At 42.1% G+C, this 12,397-nt stretch overlaps 1 protein-coding gene across 8 annotated transcripts in view; it reads left to right on the plus strand.

The window, feature by feature from the left end:
• The window catches only part of slc2a9l2 (solute carrier family 2 member 9, like 2), a 368,855-nt gene that overhangs the window by 239,793 nt on the left and 116,665 nt on the right, over positions 1–12,397 (plus strand). For all 8 annotated transcript variants that reach the window (XR_006312845.1, XR_006312847.1, XM_043698097.1 and 5 more), the window contains one exon: positions 5,596–5,706. Coding sequence is in view for 6 of the 8 variants with exons in the window: in XM_043698097.1 (XP_043554032.1) it covers positions 5,596–5,706 (111 nt within the window). In the remaining 2 variants the exon portion in view is untranslated. The remainder of the gene's footprint in view (positions 1–5,595; positions 5,707–12,397) is intronic.

Raw genomic sequence — 12,397 nt, forward strand, 5'->3', positions numbered from 1 at the left:
TGAGGTTGAATAGGCTAGGGCTGTTTTCCCTGGAGCGTCGAAGGCTGAGGGGCATGAATAGGATAAGTAGACAAAGTCTTTCACTGGCGTGGGGGAGTCCAGAACTAGAGGGCATAGGTTTAGGTTGAGAGGGGAAATGATATAAAAGAAACCTAAGGGGCAACTTTTTCACGCAGAAGGTAGTATGGGTATGGAATGAGCTGCCAGAGGAAGTGGTGGACGCTGGCACAATTGCAACATTTAAGAGGCATCTGGATGGGTTTATGAATAGGAAGGGTTTAGAGGGATTTGGGCCAAGATTAGGTTGGGATATCTGATCGGTATGGATTAGTTGGATGAAGGGTCTGTTTCTGTGCTGTACATCTCTATGACTCTATAATACACCTAACCTACACATCCCTGAACATTATGTGTGATTTAACGTGGCCAATTCACCTAACCTGCACATTTTTTGGACTGTGGGAGGAAGCCGAAGCACAGGAGGAACCTCATGCAGATACGGGGAGAATGTGCAATATCCACACAGTCACCCGAGGCTGGAATCGAACGCAGGTTACCTGATGCTGTAAGGCAGCAGTGCTAACCACTGCTAACCAGTGTTAACCACTGAGCCACTGTGCCATCCCATGGTTTGGTCAGAAATGAGAAAGCTGGGAAGCTATGATGTGGGTCAAGAAATCAGGATCACTACACTGAGACAATTCTATTCCAATTGTCTCCATAGGTTCTAAATGGTAAATTCCGATCTTGTAATTTCCATACATTTGTATCTCTTTAATAGGCCAGCTCACCTCACTTCAATGCTATTTCTAATTCTCCTCACTTTTCCTGAGACACTAGATGGAGCAATTCCCCATCATGCACGTCAGTGTCTATACAGCTAGCCATCTGTCATCCAACTATGTCTTCACTGTAATGTCCCTACCTGCTCCATGGACACCTTTCTCCTTCAACCTTTGACCACACAAGTTAGCATAGGCAAACCACCAGCCTCACCATCATCATTGCCACTTCATCACTTCTTCAGGGACACCTACAACTTGCAAGTTCTGCCCAAGTTGCTTTCCAAGCAGGAATACCCATGCATCCAGGCTGTATGCTCCTTTTGGATTTTAGCTTGCCTTCATCACACTCACTCACTTTGAATTTAAGTGGAGCCTCTATATCTCACATTGGTTTTTATTACAGAGGGAAAGATTGTCAGCTTGTTAAGGTGAGTCAGTCCAGTGCATTGGCCATGGTCAGTCAAACACTAAGTCCTACTAGAGTCCTGGGGAAAGTCAGCAGTTATAGACTTCATTGGATTGGGTTACAGAGGGGATGATGACAGCGAAAAGGGTGCAATTTGTGATAGAAGAGTGAGATCTCATAGAGCACAGGTAAGGGCATAAACCTCCAGGACTATCACACTGACCTCGACATGAGCAGAGTGTTAGGCCAGCACGGTATGGCAATTCACAAAGTCACAGCCTGTTGGAGTAAATCGGAGACATTGGTAGTTACATAAAAGGGGTAGTAGGGGTGGAGAGACTTGATAGAAACAGGGGGATGGCAAAAACTCATGGGAGTCACGAGGCCAGTGAAGATACAATTGAATTCATCATGCAACTACTGATTCCTGTTTTTCCAACCATGTACATTTAAATTGCACTTCATGGCAGCTCTGGCATTGTCCAAGAATGCACATTAGGAATTATGTCTGCAAGCAATCATGACCATGACATTGTGCACATCAAGTGTCTTCTGATCATGACACCTCAAAAACTGTAATTAGACAAACTGTATTAAAAGTTTAGTTGCCAGGAAAATCGACATTTCGGGCAAAAGCCCCTCATCAGGAACAGAGGCAGGAAGCCTCCAGGGTGGAGAGAGAAATGGGGGAGGGGGAGCTGGGGACTAGGGAGAAGGTAGCAAAGAGTACAATAGGTGAATGGGGGAGGGGATGGAGGTGATAGGTCATCAGATTCCAGCATCTGCAGTCCTCACTTTTGCCCTGTATTAAAAGTGGAACCTAACTTGGCATTTCACAAACACGCCTGGATGAAGAATGCCTCATCTTCTGCCTCGGAACCCTTCAACCCCAGGGCATCAATGTAGACTTCATCAGTTTCCTCATTTCCTCTCCCCCACCTTACCCCAGTTCCATCCTTCCAGCTCATTACTGTCCCCATGACCTGTCCTACCTGCCTATCTTCCTTTCCACCTATCCACTCCACCCTCCCCTCTGACCTATCAACTCCATCCCCACCCCCATTCACCTATTGTACTCTTTGCTACCTTCTCCCCAGCTCCCCCCTCCCCCATGTATCTCTCCAACCTGGAGGCTTCCTGTCTCTATTCCTGATGAAGGGCTTTAGCCCGAAACATCGATTTTCCTGCTCCTGACCTGCTGTGCTTTTCCAGCACCACTCTGATCTAAACTCTGGTTTCCAGCATCTGCAGTCCTCACTTTTGCCCTGTATTAAAAGTGTAAACTAACTTGGCATTTCGCGAACACATTCCATAGCTATCACGAGCAGACAACATGTCATTGTCATCACATTCACACACTGAACTGTTAATATACCAAGGACATGGTCTGTGTTGAGCAAAGTGTGGAGCTACCGTGATGGTTTCCTGTCAGAATTCAAATTCCTCAATGGAGCATTCAGAGACATGGCATTGACCTATTTGGGAAGCTTCCATGTCTTGCTATGCCATGAGACTCCAGTGGGTTGGATGTGAGGGTTCAGGAGTTACTTTAATGAGGTAGTGTTCTCTTGCTGACATTCCCCACAGATTCTCTGCTCATACATCTCACCTGGATATTGTTTCTGAGGGTTCAGTGACTTCCTACTCCGAGGTGGAAGAGGTGCTGACGGCCTGTGGCATTGGCCTTTTCTGGCCTGGGTGCTGCCACGGTCTGAATAAGTCATCAGTGAGTATTAGTTATCTAAGAAGGATAAAAAGCTTGTCCAGTTTAAGAAGGAGTTTGTGTTGGTAGTAGTGGGAGAGCAGTGCAGCACAACACAATGAAGCAGATTCGGTTAGTTACTCACTGAAACCTCACCATTCCCAATCAGTGGTTGTGCTAGTCTCGATGTCCGCTGTGTCATGATGAGTCTACCATCTGGCACAACCCCACCAGTCTTGGCTCCGATGTAGGCCTATTTTTCCTGCATTGAAACAATGAGAGGAATTGAATCTGATGGATTTAATCCAGAGACCCAAGTAATGTTCTGAGGACTCAGGATCAAATCCTGCAAATGGTGGATTTTAATTTCAATAAATATCTCGAATTAATAGTCTACTGATGACCATGAATCTGTTGTTGATTTTTGAAAAAAAGCCACCTGGTTCACTAATGCCCTTTAGGGAAGGAAATTGCCATTCGTATCTGGCCTACATATGACTCCATACACACAGCAATGTGGTTTGACTCTTAACTGTCCTCTGGGCAATTAGGGATGGGCAATAAATCCTGGCCTCGCCAGTGACACCCCCTTCCATGATTGAATAAAAATAAGAGCCGTTAGTGGTGATGTAGAAACCAGAGAGGTGGCAAGGTGTTGCCAGTGATTGAGTGGAAAGCACAGAAGGCAGGAAAGGTTTGTTATTTGAGAGGATGAGGTGAGTGTGAGCCTTTGAATGCGCATGATGTATGCAGTAGTGAGGGTTGTAGTTTCTGGTGTGCGTGCAGTGGCATGCGCTGTGATTGAGAAATAGCAGAGTGAAGATTTGCCCTTGTGGAACATAGATCATTAATCTTTTTCCTGTACTGATGTGTGTTTAATTTAACCTGGGACATAGGACTGACACAGGCCATGATGTGTGTCCAAGCTGGCACCCACTGGTGGTGTGGCCTCCTTTGACAGTCTGCTGAAAGAAGGACTGTCCTCCTCTCCACCACTTCTTCCGCCAGTGTCTCCAGGTACCTGTCAAAAAAACTTTCTCGACCATATTCTCTGTGATCATGTTCAAGCACCACAGAATGAGGGGCAGTTCCTGACTCATATTGTTTGAAGTGGTTAAAGATGGCAGTGTTGGCATGAATGCCAGAAGGTTCCGGAAGTGATGAGGTAGCTCTGCCTCTCGGGCTGCATGATTCCTTGAAAAAGAGTCTGAAGAGGCTGGTTGCCTATGAATGAGGTGAACAACAGAAGATTGCGAGAGGAAAGTTGCTCTCTGACAGGAAGGACCAGGCACCATGAATCTCCTTCATGATTTCACTGAAATAGGGAAAATTCCATCACAAACTGAGTGTTTTAAAACTAGAGGTCATAAATAGTCAGTGAAGACTCATCTGCTCATGTCCAAACAAGTTTGTTAAAAGAGCAGCAAACTGACGTTCTTTTATTTTTTGGCTTGGAGGGGAACTTGCAGATGATGCTGCTCACATGTTTCTGTTGTTCTTATCCTTCTCGATAGTAGAGGTCGCAGGCTCGGAAAGTAGACTCGATGAGTTGCAGCAGTAACACAGTGCTGCCACTGAGATGAACAGAGTGAATATTGATGATGGATGGGATATCAGTCAAGCGGGTTGCTATAACCTGGATGGTAACAAGCATTTTGCGTATGCTTAAAATTGCATGAAGACAAGTGGAGTAAATGCTATCAGATTGACCACTTGTGCTTTGTCAATGGTAGACAGATTAAAGGTCAGAAAGCGACTTACCACTGCAGCATTCCCAGCCTTTGACCTACTATTGTAACTACAGTATTTAAACAGCTACCCAGTTCCTTTACAGGTCAATACTAGCCCCAAAGATATTGGGGAATCGGTGATAATAATGCCATAAAATGTTAAGGGAAATGATTAGTTTCTCTCTTGTTAGAGATAATTATTGCCTGGTACTTGTGTGACGTGAATGTCATTTGCTACTTGACAGCATCTTGCTTAGGCCTTTGCGTCTGCAGAAGTGGACTGTTGCAGCATCCAGCGACTTGTGAAAACTGCAGAAGATTGTAAAATCTTTAGTGAACATCCCCAGATCTGTCCTTTGGGAAGGATGCTCATTGTTAAAGCAAGCATAGGATTCTACCCTAAGTGTGTGATGTGTTCAGTTTACATACTGCACATTTAATTTTTTAACACTTTCTCAATTCTCTCTCGCCCATTGATGAGATGAATATCATGGTCAAAGTAACTTGATCAACTAACCTGGAATCCTCTGATCTGTACAGTTGATGTTGCACAAGATTGTGTGTATAGTCCTGGCGAAGCTACAAAGAGTACATGTCTATCCAGGTGTCTCCCGCTATCCGAAAGTGAAACGTTCCTAAGAAGCCTATGGTAAGCCAAAATGGCGTAAAGTGAAGAAGCAATTGCCATTAATTTTTATAGGAAAATTTTTTGAGCATTCCCAGATTCAAGAAAGCCTACCAATCATATTAAATAACACCCAAAACCTAAAATAACCCTAATATATAGTAAAAGCAGGAATGATATGATAAACACAGCCTTTATAAAGTAGAAATAATGTATGTACAGTGTAGTTCACTCATCAGAATCGGAAAAACGGTGAGCACATCACTTCCTACTGTACCTCCTTGAATCTATGGACAAGCTGTTACATATATTGTGGTAACATTAGTTTTTTTTTAAATCATTTATAGATCTGGTTCTACACAAGCAGCATCTTCAAAGTGTCTGGCATCAGTGAGGATCAGATCCCCTACATCACTCTCAGCACCGGTGCCATTGAGATCACTGCTGCAATTATTTCTGTGAGTAGACCTACCACTGTTCAATTTACCAAGCTTTGACCAAATTGTAGGATTAGATGCTGTCTTTAAAAATGCAGTGTTTATCTGCCTGCCTTATTTTGTCAAGGTAATTTGAATTTGTGTCATGAGTGGAATGCAGTCAGCAGTGTGGTTTAAAACTATCTCTTCAATTCATTTGTCAGATCCTTACAAACACAGTAGAGCAGAATGAGCTGCACCTCTTTTTTTTTAAGGAAAGGTCAGATTTTCCAAGGAGTGGCAATCTCAAGGATTCTGGCCTTTTTTTTGTGAACTAATGAAGGGAGCTCCATACTACTGAGAGAGATTCTACTCAGTTCTCCCTCAGAATTATGGAGTCAAACATCCATTCCATCCCATCCAGAGGAAGGCAAGCCATTGAATCATAGAATCTTTACAGTGTGGAAACAGACCATTCAGCCTTTTGGATCTGCACCAACCCTCTGAAAGGCGTCCCCAGGCACCACCTCATCAGCTGACCTATTCTGACAGAACTGGTTGCTGAAGGGGAAAGTGGGGCAGTCAACTGCACAGCAAGAGCAGAGGGGCCGGATCATACAATCCCTAGAGTGTGGAAGCAGGCCATTAAGGCCATCGAGTCCATACTGAGCCTCTGAAGACCATTTCACCACCCTACCCTATCCCTGTAATCCTGCATTTACCATGGGCCAATCCATCCCAAGACTCTCTGAGCAATTTAACATGGCCAATCCACCTAATCTGCACATCTTTGGACTGTAGGAGGAAACTGGAGTGCCCAGAGGAAACCCAGGTAGACATGGGGAGAATGCACAAACTCCACACAGACAGTCACCCAAGGGTGGAATTAAACCCAAATCCCTGGCACTAGGAGGCAGCAGTGCGAACCACTAAGCCATTGTGCTGCCCTTTGGAGGCCGGTCAAAGGAGGGGGAAAGGGATGTGGATGCAGGAGTTATCAGATGCAGAGCTGGGAAAGATTGGGATGGGTTGTTACATCCTGGCAGTTGAATAGAGGGTCTCATGTGGAGTGGAGGAAGGGGCTTAATGTCAGGACTGGAGCAAGAGAAGAACAGAGATTGATCCAGTGGGTTCTCAGCTCCGGGACTGTTGCATCTCTGGAAATATCAGGTCAAAGTCTCGGCCATGTAAGTGGTATGGGGAAGGTGCAGATGGGGAGGAGGGATATGAGGTAACTATAGGTCTGTTCAATAACTATTCAAGGGTTAGAATATATATTTAATAGTTGAACTGTTCCTGAATAACCTTTTACTTAATTTATTTAGACAAAAGTGAGGACTGCAGATGCTGGAAACCAGAGTCTAGATTAGTGTGGTGCTGGAAAAGCACAGCAGGTCAGGCAGCTGTGCTTTTCCAGCACCGCTATAATCTAGCCCCTTAATTTACTTGGAGCCCCTCAAATTCTCCAAATTAAATGGACATTTGTGAAGGATTTTAGGTGTACAGGAATTGCCAGTGAAATCTTCAATTTTCCAGGTTATTAATTTAAATCAAGAAAAGTTGCAGGAAAACTGCAACACAAAGGGTCTCAGGGTACTTGTGCATGAAACACAGAAAGCTAGCATACAGGTACAGTGGGTAATCAGGAAAGCTAGTTGAATTTTGGCCCTTATTTCAAATTGAAATTAAAAGTAGGGAAATATCACTGCAACTGAATAAGGTGCTGATGAGACCAAATCTGGAATACCGTGAGTAGCCTGGGCCCTCTGATTGAAGGAAAGATATTACTATGATATTTGATCAACCCGTGCACTTCTGATCCCATAGGTTTTGGTTCACAAAAGGTTTGCTGTATTTCATTGGAGATAGTTCAGAGAAGGTTCATGATGATCCATGGTATGGAGGGATTATCTTTAGGGGCAAACGTTAACAGCTTGGGACTCTATTTATTGGAGTTGAGAAGAATGAGAGGTGATCTCATTGAAACATTAAGAGGCTTGATGGGGTAAATGCTGAGAGGATGTCTCCCCTCATGGGAGAGTGTAGACAAAAGGGCATAATCTCAGAATAAAGGGATGCTAATTTAAGGAGGAATTTCTTCTATCAGCCAGCACCTTACTCAGTTGCCATGATACATCCCTACTTTTAGTCTCAATTTGAAATAAGGGCCAACATTCCATTAGCTTCCCTGATTACCCACTGTACCTGTATGCTAGCTTTCTGTGTTTCATGCACAAATACCCTGAGTCCCTTTGTGCTGCAGTTTTCTGCAGCTTTTCTTGATTTAAATTAAGAATAACCTGGGAAATTGAAGATTTCATTGGCAATTCCTGTACACTTAAAATCCTTCACAAGTGTCTATTTAATTTGGAGAATTCAATGGGCTTCAAGTAAATTAAGTAAAAGGTTATTCAGGAACAGTTCAACTATTAACCCTTGAATAAAGTTAAAAATCACACAACACCAGGTTATAGTCCAACAGATTTAATTGGAAGCACACTAGCTTTCGGAGCGACGCTCCTTCATCAGGTGATTGTGGAGGGCTCGATCGTAACACAGAATTTATAGCTATAAATTCTATAAATTCTGTGTTACGATCAAGCCCTCCACAATCACCTGATGAAGGAGCGTCGCTCCGAAAGCTAGTGTGCTTCCAATTAAACCTGTTGGACTATAACCTGGTGTTGTGTGATTTTTAACTTTGTACACCCCAGTCCAACACCGGCATCTCCGAATCATAACCCTTGAATAGTTATTGAACAGACCTTTTCCACAGAGAGCGTAAAAGCCTTGGATTTATTTAAGGCTGTGATAGATTCTTGATCAATCAGGAATCAAGGGTTACTGGAAAAGTCAGGAAAGTGGATGTGAGGAATGTTGGATCAGCCATGATCCTGTTGAATGACAGAGCAAGCTCAAGTGGCCAAACAGCTTACTGCTATTCTTATTCATTATGGCCTGATGGTAATTGTCCTAATGAGCTGCAATAACAACTGTTGTCTGACTGTCAGCAAATTCGATCCAAAGCTTCATTGAGTTGTTGCTACAGCTGAAACCTTGTCACCTGACAATTTACAAGCGAGATCTATTGTTCATTAACTTTCTGAACAGTGTTCAGTCAAATGCAGCTTTAATCAATCTGATCAAAATCCAGAAACCTCCTGAGTGTAATTACAGTCTGTAGTTGTGCTTTGGAAAGAACTGTTTTATTCTGGACCATGTGACTGAGGGTATAGGCCATTGTATAACAGTTACCAACTGCAGATGTTGACTCCATAATGATTCACACAAGCAGAAAACTAAGAATGTAAGGGGACTAACTGATCTCATTCCCTTTCAGGGTCAAGACTATTGTTACAATTACCTATGCAAAGCAACATATTATTAGTTGCCATTGCTTGTCGTGGTCAGGCTGATTGTTTTTTGTACGTGGCTATAATTAAAGACTGCAAGTGAAGTAGTACAAGATTCTTGAACTCTGGGACATATGCAACCCACCCAAAGCTGTATTTATATTTTTTTAGCTGTGAGGACAAGCCTCAGAACATAGCTAAACTTGCAACACATACCTCAGGGTAGGCATAGGATAGCAGAATCCAACAAGGGACAGTTCTGAAAAGGACATATTTCAAAAGACTCAGCATGCTATTTTGCTTACACCTGCGTCAGGTTGTCTGTACTGTAAATGCTTGTTGGGTTAGGACGCATGCTGTTATTCTGTAGTTAGAAATACAAACAACATGATCAGTAGGACTCAAACAATATCATGGTTAAGAGTAATACTGGCCATAACATACAGTATAATATTTGACATGGAAAGCATTAACTTGTTATCTGGTCTTGAGCTAAAATAACATGAGGCAGACAATTATTTTATTTTTATTTAGCATGCCTTCAACACATAAATGATAGCTTGCATAAAATAACAAAATATTGCTTGTTAAAAGCTATCATTTCTCCTTCAGACACTTGTTTATTTAATGAGTTTGAAAGTTCTCATTTCCATCAGAAAGGAATTTGCCTTTAACTTCAACAACAAAGTTCTCAGGATTGAGAACCTCCATAAAACTCGGTTCAGTCATACTCAAGGCCTTACCAGTGATCTAACTAGTTGGTAAATTGGAGAGATGCGAAGGATAAATACCTGTCAGATTGTACAGTGGAGGGTAGTAATGGAAACAAGCCTTCCCTGGTGAAACATAATTGTTGAGCATTCGAATGTAACCATTGACTAAAGCTGGTCTCTGTCCTGACACCACAGAGGCAGACTCAAGACATGCTACCCACTCAACAAGTTAAGGAAGATGCACTACATACAAATTCATAGAAGCCAGACCAAGTCCAAAGATTCAGGATATGGTCAAAACAAAGAGAGTGTCCCTTTAAACATCCAGGATACTGCAAAAAAAAGACTGTTCCTGTCTCAATTAAAAATATATTTCCTTGTCCAGAAATTTACTGCAAAGAGGAAAGAACTTGTTTCATTACAGCAGCTGTCTCCCAAGATGAATATTCATGAGTTTAAGCATTCCCCAGATGATATTGTGGGGCAACAACATGGGTTAAGAGCAAATGCTTTTCTCTGCAAAGGGCATTCAGAAGATTAAAAATCTTGCAGATAAGGTAATTGGCAGATAAGGTGGGCAGCACGGTGGCACAGTGGTTAGCACTGCTGCCTCACAGCGCCAGAGACCCGGGTTCAATTCCCGACTCGGGCGACTGACTGTGTGGAGTTTGCACGTTCTCCCCGTATCTGTGTAGGTTTCCTCCGGGTGCTCCGGTTTCCTCCCACAGTCCAAAGATGTGCAGGTCAAGTGAATTGGCCATACTAAATTGCCCGTAGTGTTCGGTAAAAAGGGGTACATGTAGGGGTATGGATGGGTTGCGCTTCGGCAGGGCGGTGTGGACTTGTTGGGCCGAAGGGCCTGTTTACACACTGTAAGTAATCTAATCTAATGACCCATCAATGATCCAGTCCAATAGCTGCAACTGTCTCGGTAAAGAATATTCAAGAATAATCTATCCTCCATTGGAGAAGTGGAATCAAGGTCAAAAGCAAACTGAGGGACAGAATATTTAATTCCTCAAAAGTAACTTTCCCTAATTATGTTAGAAACATGCTAACATTTGATGCAGGTATTTCTGTATTGTCAAAGTGCAAATTCAAGAAAGCCTTTTGCAGATTTTCCCTTTAAAATTGGTTTCAAAGTAACAATTTATCCACCTAATCCCTCATTTTGTCTGTGGGTTCAAATCACAGCAAGAGCTCTCAGTTTGTTACAACCAGGTCCTGGGGAAGTTTCTCCAATTCATTATGATTTCAGACAACATACCCCAAGCTGTTAGGCTCCCAAATGATAAGAAATGAATTTGATCCCCTTTTTTTATTCACCCAATCCCTCAGTTGATTGGAGCAAGATTAATTTTAAAGGGATCTGTTTCATTGTGGACTAGTTTTGTAGCACTTGAGTGAAAACGGATCTCCCTTTTGCTATCCTGCTGCGCAAGGGTAATCACAATATGTTAATACCTGAACGCAGGCTGGTTACCATATGAACATTCAACCAAACTAGCCCACTCTAGTAGAGTTAAAACTGGCTTTTTAACCCCTGCCCTTGTGTATTGTTCAAAAGGAAAAGCACAAGATCTGTCTGCAGTTTGAGACATAATCTGCAGGGGGTGACTAGCTGTTGAGCAAAGGGTCATCAGTGCAACGTTGCCTTTGTAGTCACAAAAGATCACAGTCCAGTCTGCTAGAAGTTGCTGGAACAACTTTAGATTCTACATCTCATTGATCCCACATAATTTAGTTAATACCTGCAGTTGTTAATTCCGTAGCATTCCTATTTTATAAAAAAAAGCATATTTTGAATTAAGAATTAAAAATACTATCAATACTTTCGGTTTCTGACTCCTGATCATGAGAAAATGTACCATGGTTCATTATATGTGATATTTGAAAGGTAAAGCATCAAAGTTTGGTGTAAGCACATTTTCAAATCTCAATATTGAAGAAATTGGATATCAATATATTCTGCATACGTAAGGTCAGAATATATCATGGCAACTTCACCTGCTTATAATGCATTTAATGTGGATTATTTATACCTTTACAGTTTGTTTGTAAACAAATAAGAAAAGGTACTAACCAATTAATTTCTCTTGACAAGTGCATCTCTTCAAATATTTTTTACAGAAAAAAATGATGTGAGAACATGAAAAGTTGTAAATAATCTTCACTGAACCAATTTTAACCAAATTTATGGTATGTCAGTACATTTGAGATAGTGCCCATCAATCTGTCTCGAACTTTACTCAAACCAAAGGCTTTGGTTTTATGGTTTAGATCAGTGTGTGAGACATTTATTGGTTGTCTTGTACAGACAACTAAACAAAAGTTATTTAATTAACTCATTTCCTTCAGTTTACTGAGTCAGTTATTGTAACATTGCAGGCATGTGAAAGAAAAACTGACCCAGGGTAAGTAAATAGTGAGTTGTGTTGTCATTTGTTCCCAAATTGTGTGTTTAATTAACAAAAATTTACACAAAAGAAGATCAAAAATAGAGTTTGTTTTTTGATTAAAGATGGCAGTGATGTTGTCAACTCTTGGTCCTCTAACTTTGTACCGTTAAGATTGCAGAGAAGGTAAGCAATAGGGCTGAGAAAGGCTGTCAGCAGGAGGGCATATTGTTCCAGGAAACGATTCTTCACCTGATCCTCAGAGAGGACA

Source organism: Chiloscyllium plagiosum, chromosome 1 (genome assembly GCF_004010195.1).
Source record: "Chiloscyllium plagiosum isolate BGI_BamShark_2017 chromosome 1, ASM401019v2, whole genome shotgun sequence".
NCBI classification, from domain to species: Eukaryota; Metazoa; Chordata; class Chondrichthyes; order Orectolobiformes; family Hemiscylliidae; genus Chiloscyllium; species Chiloscyllium plagiosum.